Raw genomic sequence first — 12637 nt, forward strand, 5'->3', positions numbered from 1 at the left:
GTCATTTCCGCCAGTTCCATATAGTCCATCACTTTCATCTGCCATTCTTCCCGGGTGGGTAAATCTTGTGTCTTCCAATACTTCGTGATGAGTATTCTTGCTACTGTTGTTGCATACATAAAAAAAGTTCTATCCTTCTTTGGCACCAATTGGCCGACCATGCCCAGGAGAAAGGCCTCTGGTTTCTTCAGAAAGGTATATTTAAATACCTTTTTCATTTCATTATAGATCATCTCCCAGAAGGTCTTAATCCTTGGGCACGTCCACCAAAGGTGAAAGAATGTACCTTCAGTCTCTTTACATTTCCAACATTTATTATCGGGCAAATGATAGATTTTTGCAAGCTTGACTGGTGTTATGTACCACCTGTATATCATTTTCATTATATTCTCTCTTAAGGCATTACATGCCGTGAACTTGATACCTGTGGTCCATAACTGTTCCCAGTCAGTTATCATAATGTTATGTCCAACATCTTGTGCCCATTTTATCATAGCAGATTTCACCATTTCATCTTGAGTATTCCATTTCAACGGCAAGTTATACATTCTTGACAAGTTCTTAGCTTTAGGATCTAACAATTCTGTTTCCAATTTTGATTTCTCCACCTGAAAACCAATTTTCTTATCCAAATTATAAGCCTCCATTATTTGATAATAATGAAGCCAATCTCGTACTTCTAATACAAGAGTCTAGAACACATTGTAAAACGTGTTGGAAACTTTTTTCACAGGAGAAAGGATAAAAGGAAGAAATGTAATGGTGTCTTTGAGTGCCACCTTTTATAATGACATAGCAACTCATTAAAAGTATATTCTGAATTTGTACCCAATGTGCACCATGATTTTTCTTATATTATCATCTGTGTTAATAAATGACAAATTGTTATTTTAAGGAAACTATATCACATACCAAAGTAGAATTTCACATCTTTCTGCTGGCCTAGTGGATTCCATTGAAATACTCCAGAACTACTCATCCAGTCTACACGACCTATAGGGCAATGCTTGCATGGCTTATTGCACCAAATGTAGTTCAGGGAGCTGCTGATTCTAAGACTTCCAATTCTACTTCATACTAAGTTCAAGGACACCCCACTCCCCCATGACATTACAGACTGTAGCGGGGGGACAGGGCCTCCCGTTGTCAGGAGCTGGAATAAAGCGTAGGTCAGCAATAAAAGAAAAACACAGTGTCGGTGAAGTTAATTCTTTATCCAAGCAAACCATAACAGCGCAGGCCTAGTGATCCCAGCAACTCTTCCCAGTAGGTCTTGCCCCAATGAGGCAGTTGTGCGGACGGAAGGTCCCCGCCTTCCCACCACTAAGGCTCCTCCTCTCCAGGGTCTGCTCTGCTCTTTACATTTCTCTTTGTGTTCTAAGAGACCAGGGAGTAGAGGAGCCGGTGACAGCAGGAAGGGAAGACTCCCTGGATTCTTCAGCAGCCTGTCCCAACTTGGCCACCCTCTAACCACTCCTCACTGTCCCACCACCAATCCCCTGGCTCGGAGCCTTTTCCTCTTGGGGATCCCCTAGCTGCTGTCTCCCAGCACTCATCTGCACCCAGCCAACCCACGACACCTGTTGGCAACAGAGGCCAAAGAGTGACAGGGAAGGATGAGAGGTTGGGGGACAAGCCAGGATGATCAAGAGAGGCTTTAAAATGCAGTTTGTGAACATATCACTTTAATTAATACATGACATGGTGGGTAGGCTTAAGATATAATAATAATAATAATAATAATAATAATAATAATAATAATAATAATGTAATAAAAACAATAACTCCCATATATTATTATTATGTTGTGTATTTTTGTGTTGTTATATTGTAAACCACCCAGTGAACTTCAGATGAAGGGTAGTATAGAAATTCAATTAATAATGATGTGCTTTTAAAAGCATTGTAAATGTAGCTGTTACTATAGGCCCACGTTCTTGCAAATTAAGGTGGCAATACATTAATTGAGTAAGTGTAACAAAATATAATAATGAGTTTTTATGTTTGGAGAACGGATAAGTAAAAAGAAAGAAAGAAAGAAAGAAAGAAAGAAAGAAAGAAAGAAAGAAACCCACATAATATAGCTCCATAATCCAAGTATGAAGGATAGCAAAATACAGCCGTTGGCAGAGGCAGAAAAATAGATTTACAGTAAACTGAGTGTAACAAGAGCCTCTTGGGATTTACAGAACAATAGCTACAATAACTGCTGTATTGAACAATGAAAATCCACATGACTGCAGGGAAATAGCAGTTACTTAATAAAGTAAAACAAAACCTAATACCTCTATGCAGAACTGCAGCTCAATAGTAGCTTCCATAGGAGAGTCAACTGTTAGGAAAAGAACTGGCCAGTGCTGGAAAAATGATAATAGTCTAGGCAGGCTATTACCTGTGCAGCAAGCAAGTGAACTACATAAAGGCATGAGAGGTCATTGTAACCAGAGGACCAGAAACAGATATTGAGGTATGGCCCAAATGCATAATTGGTCAAATGAAACAGGAGCTGCTGTATTCAATCTGCCTTTTGGCTGTGCACAGAGCCTCTTCACTTCTCTCTTTGTAGAAGTAGGACAGAGGTGAAGAATCGGCGGTTCTCCAGCAGTTGTTGGACTGCAGCTTCAATCATCCCCAGCCAGCATGGCCAATGGTAGGGATAATGGGAATTCAGCAACATCAGGAGGGCCACAGGTTCTCAACCCCCAGGATGGGAGAGCAAATCAGGAAGTCTGCCATTAAGTATAGTTTCACATCACATCAGAACCAGGAACCTATGGTTAACAGCTTTGGAAGATGATATGGTGTAAGGAAAAGAGGCTTACTATATAATTACCAAAAAAATAAATAAAAAAAAAATCCTTCCAGTAGCACCTTAAAGACCAACTAAGTTAGTTCTTGGTATGAGCTTTCGTGTGCATGCACACTTCTCCAGATACACGAAAGCTCATACCAAGAACTAACTTAGTTGGTCTTTAAGGTGCTACTGGAAGGAATTTTTTTATTTTGTTTTGACCATGGCAGACCAACATGGCTACCTATCTGTAACCAAAAAAAAAAAGTAAGTGGATATCAGGGATTCTTTCCCTGGAGGCATTATGACGATGTGCCCCATGCCAATGGGTTTCACATTATGTTTTATGAGAGGGAAATGCTGGCGTACAGAATGGGGGTGGGAAATATTCTTTGTTTTACCAAAAAGGAGAGAGAAGCCCTGAAGAGATGGGACTGTGTCTTGTGAAAGTTACTGATTACAAGTAGCGCTAAAACCTTAGCCTAAGCAAAATGATACTTTAGAAATATACAGCATCACTGCACTGTGGAAAAATTTTCTGGCACAAAAATAAGTATGAAAAACCACTTATCTTTCCAATAAAAGAACACACACTTCACTTGTCTTTTTACAAGCAATGTGTAACCCGTTGCTGTTTATTTTTCTTGGTCTGGCAAATCTACTAAATTATCCATAGGTACAAATATTTAATTGTAAGGAAAAAAACCAAGGTAGCTACCTGTAGAAGTGAAATACATACATGATTTTTAAAAATAAACTTTTAACAGCATACCAATATAGAAAGAGCAACATTAGCATATTATGTTACAGCAAGTATGAAGTGTAGAAAAAGATTAATTGCATATAGATCTTTTTCCATTCATTAATAATCACTCCCATACAAATGGAATCTGTCTTAAGTCTACTAAAACTAGATGCAATGGCAAAGAGAAATTGTGACCTTAGATAGGAATTCATCAGATGATGTGTGCTCCTTAAAAATAATTATTGTTTCTTGCTCTTTACAGAGCAAATGTTTGATTTAATACTGGCATTTTTAATGTAAATGCTGCTTTATACTTACAGAAAAGATACACGGCTTGCAGAAGTAATATTTTAAATGAAACTCAGGGTGATAGTGGAATATGGAATGCATATCAAGTAGATAATCACCCACACTGGTAAGTCAGTGTGCGCCAGCTGCTTCCCACTTCCCACCAAGCATGTGACTGTTGGCCAGACTTGCTAATTATTTGTCAATGGGCATTTGGCAACTGGCTTGGCCATTACCTGACACGAGGCAGCTGGCTACCTGCCAAAAGCCTGGACCTGCTGGCTGCATGATAAATTAATGTTTGAAGGAAAATAAGGGGAGGAAGGCTTCTTAATTCACCTACCTGTGCAAATGACTTCCCCAACTTTCCTTCTTGAGGGGGCTGTCTAAGTGCCTCTGCATTAAATACTTGGCCCCACAACTCATGTTTTCTTCTAGAATTACCTTTTAAAGAGAAGCTCATTCTTGTCGCAATGAAGGATCTAGGTAGCAAAAAAAATCTAACAGAAAGAGCATTCTTGGGTGTAAATAGCTGTTTGCAGGAATCAAACTGAGTGGACTTTAGAGTGGAATTTGACTGCTCAATATCAAAGCAAGACACGTATAAACAAAGAGATAACACAACTTCAATGTTTATTATGTGCCAAAGAATAGGAACTCATTTTTTTTTCTGAATCCAATAGAAATCCAGTTTTCATATAAATTTACAGAAGCTTATGAGAGCACACTAGTGTTCCAGAATAATAATCCTCCCATATGCAGCTAGGTACATCAGTGCAATGCTCCATGCCTCAAGTCACGGCGAGTTCTCATCTCTATTACCTAATTGCCAAACACATCACTACTTTATCAAATAAAATTTTAATGACACTCAGCTCTGATCTGGGAAGTTTTAGAAATTACTTTGCAGCACACAATAATGTTTCCAGAGATGCTGCTGGGACCCTGCCAACATCTCAAGAGAGAAGGGTGGAACAAGAGCCAAGTGCCATTTCAATTCCCAGTATGCTTACTTAACTTGCTGGCACGTTTTCACTTCCTGCTATCGATAAAGTAGACAGATATAATACTACCCTCAGATCATGTCCTACAAACATCTTGGATGGATGTGTCTTCTATCTTATTTTTCTTTTAGAGCACTCTGACTACAAACACATCCTGTTTGCAGTCACATGATAAATACTGCTCAGACCAGGGGTAGACAACATGGTGTCCTTCAGGTGTTTTGGAACTACAACTCTTGTAATCCCAGACTGGCTGGAGATGATGGGAGCTGGAGCCCAAAAGTATATTGAGGATACCATGTTGACTCACCTTGACTTAGACAAACACAAGGAACTCCATAATTGTGAAAAGCATTCTCAACTGCTCCCCGCTGGCTATATGTATTGTAAGTGCCTATATATATACTTAAGTGCCCAAGAAATTTGACCTAAGCAACACAGATAACTAAAGAGAACATAATTAATCTGAACAGTTCACAAGTCTTATCAATAGGCACTCTCTCTTGTTTCTAAAGAGAGGATATTTGTATCTGTTTTCTAACTTAATTACCAACAAAAAAAAGTCATGATAGGCTATGAACCATCTGACGTATGGTGGAGGGAAGCATATAATAGAGATATCTACTTTTCCACTGTGACTCAGTGATTCAGGCTGTCAGAGGACTCAAAAACAGTTGTTCTTCACATGTATCTGTTTCGAATGTATTCTCGATACAGGAGGATGTCTTCTTTTCCCAATGGCTGCATGATGCCTTTGCCAGCCTGGATGTGAGCATGAAATATCTCAATAGATTTTCTTTCTACTTTAGGAGGCTGGACTTCATAAATGTTGTCTTGGGAGAAAGCAGAGATGTGTGTTCTGTGAAAAGTAAATTAAATAAAACTAGCATTAAACTACAGAGAAACCATAAAAGAGGAGGGTAGGCATGAATTCTATATACATCACCATTGTAGGCTCAGAGGATTCCATGCCATTTTGCATTAGTAGGTAAGTTAAGTTGATAATACAATGGAGGGGAAAATCCTGAAATGCGATAATTTCTACTAGGATTTCTAGTAATAAGCACTTATGATCTATAAAATACAATATATTTTAAACTGCAGGTAGACTGTTTTATTGCAAAACATTGTTGAGTGTTTAATTGGTTGGTATCTTAGCAACAATGTGCTGCATCTAAGCAGAATGAAGAGTCACCTTTTGCCAATAAAAAATACAGCCCATGTTCTGTTTTATTATTAATCTGTCATCACCTGTACCATATTTCTCCGTGTATAACATGCCCCGTGTACAACACGACCCCTATTTTGGGGGACTCCAAATTAAGAGAATGCGGGGAAATTGCCCAGAGTTGTTAAGCTTTTTTGGGGGGAGAATTGCCTAGTGTTGTTGAGCTTCTTTTTTTGGGGGGGGGGATTGCCGACACTCGCTCACCCGCCTGACCGCCACTGACAATCACACGCCTCGCCGACAACAACACTCGCCTGCCCACTCACCTGTCTGTCACTAGGTTTCAACCTGAGAAGTTTTTTCTTTCTAAGAATCACACAGCTTTATAACCTCTAACTTCCAGAGATAGATTTTCTCTCCCTTCAATGGATGGTGAAGAAAGGGGAAGCATTGTTGTGACAGTTTTCTAAAATACATTAGGTGGCAAACAGCGTCTCTAATGGAGATAATTTAGCTATGGTTGATGGAGATTCTGTACATATTTAAAAACCATTAACTATTAAACATTCTGGATCCAATGAATATTGATCAGCCTGCACAACAGCAAATTTGCACAGGATTTTTTTACATTGATGTAAAAGGTGTCATTCTCCTTGGTCCTCCCACTGCCTTTGACAAAGGCGCTCCCACTCTTGCATAACTGCCTTCATGCTATGGAGCTCCACGATTCTGTCCTCAGCTGGCAATCCTTCTACCAAATCATTATTTCAATGTTTTCATAGGAGGAAACTCAGTTATTGGAGTGGTTTAACAGTCAATTCCTCTTTCCAAGGAATTCTGGAAACTTCAGCTCTGTGAAGGGAATAGGGGTCTACTAACAACTCTCAGCACCGTTAACAAACTACAGTTCCCAGGATTTTTTTTGGGAAAGCCATGAATGTTTAAATTGGTATGGCACTGGTTTAAATCTATAGTGCAGATGGGGCGCATGCCGAGGTCCCTCAAGAATCTGTTCTTAGCCCTCTGATTTACTTTCTATATATTTAATGTCCCTAGGTGAGATTAATCAGATCCAAAGGCATTTAGTATCACCTGTATGTAGATGATACCCCCCTCTCTTTCATCTCTGAACTGTTTGCCTCACTCCAGTCTCTCATGTGTTGCCAATGCTCAGGCCATTTTTAAGTTGTGTCACTTCTTTTGCAATATGATTGTGAAAATAAAGCCCTTCCTCTCTGTTCCTTTAGCATAAACGTCTCTCTGGTCTTCTGTTATCTCACAGCTATCTAGTGCTCTGTTGTGAAAAACATTTACCTGTCTCATCACTTAAATCTCTACAGTGGGTTTCTATCCACTCCCACATCTACCAAGGGTACCTTGTTCTTGCTTTCAAATCCCTGATGGCCTTGTCCTATTTTTATCTCTCTGCTTTTATCTCAATAAATCGTCTGTGACCTTTCCTGTTTTTGTAAAGACTGTTCCCTTTATCCTTTGCTGTTCTGTATGCTAAGAAATGCTTCCCAGATCATCTGGACAATCCCATCTGTTACACCCTTCTAACCCACCCTTAAAACCCACCTTTTCCATGGCACTTTTAGCCCTAGTTCCCATGCCCTACTGCAACCGAGTCTGTAACTAAACTCAAATATGAAAACCTCCAGCACATTGCCTTCCTCTGTTGTTTCCATTGTACTAACTTTAGATTGTAAGCTTTTTGGGGCAGGGAATTATCCCCCTGTATGCTGTAAAGCACCATTCACACTGATGGAACAATATAAGTAAATAACCATAACGTAAGAACTAGAGTGTCTGCAAAGAAGCCTCTGTGTACTGCATATGCCAGTGAAGAACTGTAAATTATGGTTATTGTTTCCCCCTTAAGCCAGGCATAGGCAAACTCGGCCCTCCACATGTTTTGGGACTACAACTCCCACCATCCTTAGCTAACAGGACCAGTGGTCAGGGATGATGAGAGTTGTAGTCCCAAAACATCTGGAGGACCGAGTTTGCCTATGCCTGCCCTAAGCCAATGTCCTATTTTTCTTACATACCACTTTGATTTTACCACTTGTCTTATATAATGCATATAAAGCAACAGTCTCTGAAAATACAAAGCCTAACTAAAATATACAAAAAACACTGTGAACTGTGAGAATAAGAGAGAGAGAGAGAGAGAGAGAGAGAGAGAGAAGGGGATTTGGAAAAGGGGCACTGAAAGAGCATGAACCGAAAAATAAAAGACAGCAAGTACTTACAAGTTTATAACCCCGTCTAAGTGCTTACAACAAAGATGTTGGTGTCTCTTGTCGTGCTTGTTTTGACTGTGCCCCAATTGAACAAACCTATGAATAGAGGCAGAAAAATCACAATGGAAAAAGAACTTTCTGAAATAAAGAAAATAACATGTCTTTTGCAGCTATATAGCAGTCATACAGTTTGAAGTAAGGGACATCAAGTTCCATAAAGGGCAGCTGGAACATACACCACACTTTTTTCCTGACACTAATATTGTGGGTGAGTAATGCAGTAGCTCTGAATTTATTTATTTTTAAAAATCCACTTTGATCTAGGTACTTTGGAGGCCCTTCAAGGCATCTTTTCGTTTTGAATCTCACTAAAAGCCTAATCAATTTTAGTCATAGTGTGTTCCTGAGAAGCTCGGTTCAGCTGGCACTTTGCACATGGCCCAGACCTATGTGATTCCTTTAACTTCACTCAGTGAGTGCAAGACTTGTTGCAACAGCACGTAAGTAGCAAACCCTGACATAGACTGGATTTTTTAACATATTGCTATTTTAACTGATGTAAGCCATCTTGTGTAATACAATGCTTCTTAGATATAGAGAGACTATATTTTTACATAAAAATATAACTGCAGAGTTAGCAAAAGGGCACAAGAGCTGGTGGAGGCACCATCCCCCGCCTTTCCATGGATTATTATAGATGCCAAAGAAGCCACTGAGGCCTGCACTGTAGTAGTAAGATAGGTAAAGACAGAAGAGGGTGAACAAAAGTTGGTAGTGGATCCCTGCATCACCTCCCAGGCTTTAGTTTCAGTCTAGTCTTGTCCACCCCCCTGCAATGCAAGAATCTTTTGCTGTTCAACAGTAGAACAATCTCCCTCCTTCCTTGGAGCTATTTAAGCAGAAGTTGGATGGTCATCTGTCATGGATGCTTTACCTGAGATTCCTGCATTGCAGGGGTTGGACTAGATAGCCCTTGGGGTCCCTCCCAACTCTACGATTCTATGATTTTATGTGAGGCTCGAACCCATGACCTTGAGATTAAGAGTCTCATGCTCTAGCGAGTGTGCTATCCCAGGTTCCCAAGAGCCAGTGTTGGACTGAATCATAGGAAGCTGCTTTATACCAAGTCAGACCATTGGTTTGTGTAGCTCAATACTGTCCACACTGACTGGCAGGGGTTTCAGTCAGGATTACCCACTGTCCTACCTAGAGATACCAGATGTTGAAATGCAAAGCAGATGCTCTACAACTAAGCTAATAGGGCAGATGTGGGTTCAATTCTCCATGAAGCTGACCATGGGCTAGTCACAGTCTCTCAGCCTAACCTAACTCACAGTATTGTTTGAAGATAAACTTGGGAGCAGAGGGAAATAATGTAAGCCACCTGGAGGTAGACCAGGATTTTTGAAAATTATGGGGCTGCTGTGCAGCTTGATATATACTATATATAGATAACCAGGCAAAAAGTAAGGACCTTTAAAGATCTTTTGGCTTTCAATACATCGTGAACATTCCCAATGAAACAAGTGGAATTTAAAATGTGCTTAATTTTGTCTGGAACATACACTTTTACTATTCACTTTTTAAAAATTTGTTCCCTGCTAGCATCAGTGAGATAATCAGAAACACATTACCTTGTGTATATGCCGAGATCATCTTCCGAAGGAGATTCTGAGAGGTTAATCCCATATATATCTTTTATAGGCTGTACTACATTCTGCAGCAAAACAAGAGAAATATTAGTGAGAATAAATCTTGGGTTTAACATTTATTTAAACATTTATACCTGCCTCTTAGAAATGCAAGGTGGCTTCCAGACACACACACACACACACACACACAAAATGAATAAAAAGACAATACTCAAGAGCAACATTTTTTCAGTTTTTCCGAAGTAAACAACTGCTACTTCATGATAGAGCTGAGAGCTACGTATCAGTATTAAACAGAATTATTCCACTAACAGGGAATTCCACAAGCAGCGAGAAAATTTTATTTGCCAGTTTTGTGTCCTACTGAAGCATTTCCATATTGTACCTCACTATATCTAATGCAGCATCCTGTTCTTATGGTGTTCAACCCGATGTCTACTGAAACCCACAAGAGGACATGAGTGCACTAGAACTCTCCCCACTTATAATTCCCAGTAACCAGCATTCAGAGGTATACTTTGTCAGATACTGGAGATAGTACACCACCATGGCTAATAGCCATTGGTAATATGAACAGAAGGGACACGGGTGATGCTGTGGGTTTAAACCACAGAGCCTAGGACTTGCCAATCAGAAGGTCGGCGGTTTGAATCCCCGCGACAGGGTGAGCTCCCGTTGTGAGGTCCCTGCTCCTGCCCACCTAGCAGTTCAAAAGTACAGTGGTGCCCCGCAAGACGAATGCCTCACAAGACGAAAAACTCGCTAGACGAAAGAGTTTTCCGTCTTTTGAAGTGCTTCGCAAGACGAATTTCCCTATGGGCTTGCTTCACAAGACGAAACGTCTTGCGAGTTCTTGCAAGTTTTTTTCCTTTTTTTTCCTTTTTCTAAGCCGCTAAGCCGCTAATAGCGCTAATCCGCTAATCCGCTAATAGCCGTGCTTCACAAGACGAAAAAACCGCAAGACGAAGAGACTCGCGGAACGGATTAATTTCGTCTTGCGAGGCACCACTGTACGTCAAAGTGCAAGTAGATAAATAGGTACTGCTCCAGCGGGAAGGTAAACGGTATTTCCGTGCGCTGCTCTGGTTCGCCAGAAGCGGCTTAGTCATGCTGGCCACATGACCCAGAAGCTGTACGCCAGCTCCCTAGGCCAATAAAGCGAGATGAGCGCCACAACCCCAGAGTCAGTCATGACTAGACCTAATGGTCAGGGGTCCCTTTACCTTTTTAATATGAACAGAGCCACTGACTGGTGGTAATGACTATTAGTGATCATTACTATCATCTTGTTGTAGTGAATTCCATAGTTTAAGTGTGAAGGAGTACGTCCTTCTCAATCTTCTAACATTTAACTGCATTGGTTGATCACATGTTCCAGCGTTATAAGAGGGAAAGAAAAACTGCTCTCTGTCCACTTTCACCACACCATGCATCAGTTTTATACATCTCTATCATGTTCCCCTTTACTTGCATTTTCCCTAAAGAAAAAAAGCCCAAAATGTTATAATCTTTCCTCTCATAGGAGTTGCCCCTCAGTCATTCTCGTGGCCTTTTTCTGAACCTTTTACAGCTTTACAATGCTCTCTTTGAGATGCACAGTATTTGAAGTAGGACTGCACCGTGGATTTTTATAAAGGCCTATTCCACCATTCCTCACAAAGCAGCCAATGAACAAAACAGCCAAACAATATATTTCTAAAAAACCAATTATGAATTTGCTAATTTAATTTAATTTTCAATTCCATTTCTAATGATGCCAAACACAAGAACAGCATTTTTCACAGCTGCTGCACTCTAGACAGACATTTTCATTCAGCTATCCACCATGATCCCAAGATCTCATTCCAGTTTAGACCTCATTAGCTTTTATATAAAGTTAGAATTCTTTGCCTCCATGTGCATCACTTTACCCTTGATCACATTGAATTGCATTTGCTATTTTAATGCCTAGTCACTCTGTTTGGAGAGATCTTTTTGGAGCTCCCTTTTTGCTCATACTGCTGAAACTCAGGTTACCTGAATCTCTAAAGAGTGGTTCTCCATCCTGCAACATTTTGTTTTAGGTGTGCAATGCACACAAAAATATTGTGCTATCACACAGAATGGCAGTTGCATGAAAATTCTGAGGACTCTGAACTTAAAATGTGTATAGATATACAGTACTGCATTGTCTGGACTCATGTTAAATTTTTCACGTTCCTTTTAAGAAGCAAAACATTAAATAAAGCCTTCACAATACTATCATCACCATGCATCTTTAGATGTTTTTGGGGCACATTATACAAAAGCATATTGTCATTTCTTTTCAGGTTCCTGATAATTTCACATTTATGAAATTAAGCTAGTATAAATTAGCTGCAATGCTACATTAGACTTCAATAGCAGATGTGTCAAAGTTACTTCATACTTTAATTTAACCTTGCCATCCATTTTTTTCTTTTAAATTACAGGAACAATTTTTGTTATCTCACAGTTCCTCCTTTATTTTCCCGTAAATTCCCTGTGACTCATTCCCCCCGCCCGCTCACCCCGTTGTTGAAATGTGTGAAGGGAGGATGGTGAGTTAGCTAGGCAACTGATCAAGGCAATTCACTGCCATGCTGTCAGAAAACCAGGTGCTTAAGTGGATAGGGAAAAGGTTAAAAATCATGCCAAGTCACCAGCCAAGACAACAGATGAAAAATACAGACAATGGATGGTCTAACTCTCAGAATGCCATGAAATTCTATAATCAAAAACCTAT

The 12637-nt window shown here is 40.0% G+C and overlaps 1 protein-coding gene across 1 annotated transcript in view; it reads right to left on the minus strand.

The window, feature by feature from the left end:
- Positions 1–3390: 3390 nt before the first annotated feature.
- FIG4 (FIG4 phosphoinositide 5-phosphatase) overlaps positions 3391–12637 on the minus strand; it is a 63512-nt gene continuing 54265 nt past the window's right edge. Inside the window, exons 21-23 of the mRNA XM_079971611.1 lie at positions 9877–9959; positions 8252–8338; positions 3391–5687 (exon numbers count right to left, since the gene is read on the minus strand). Coding sequence (XP_079827737.1) covers positions 5510–5687; positions 8252–8338; positions 9877–9959 — 348 coding nt within the window. The 3' untranslated portion in view covers positions 3391–5509. The remainder of the gene's footprint in view (positions 5688–8251; positions 8339–9876; positions 9960–12637) is intronic.

The sequence above is a fragment of the Podarcis cretensis genome (assembly GCF_951804945.1).
Source record: "Podarcis cretensis genome assembly, chromosome: 3".
Taxonomy (NCBI): Eukaryota; Metazoa; Chordata; class Lepidosauria; order Squamata; family Lacertidae; genus Podarcis; species Podarcis cretensis.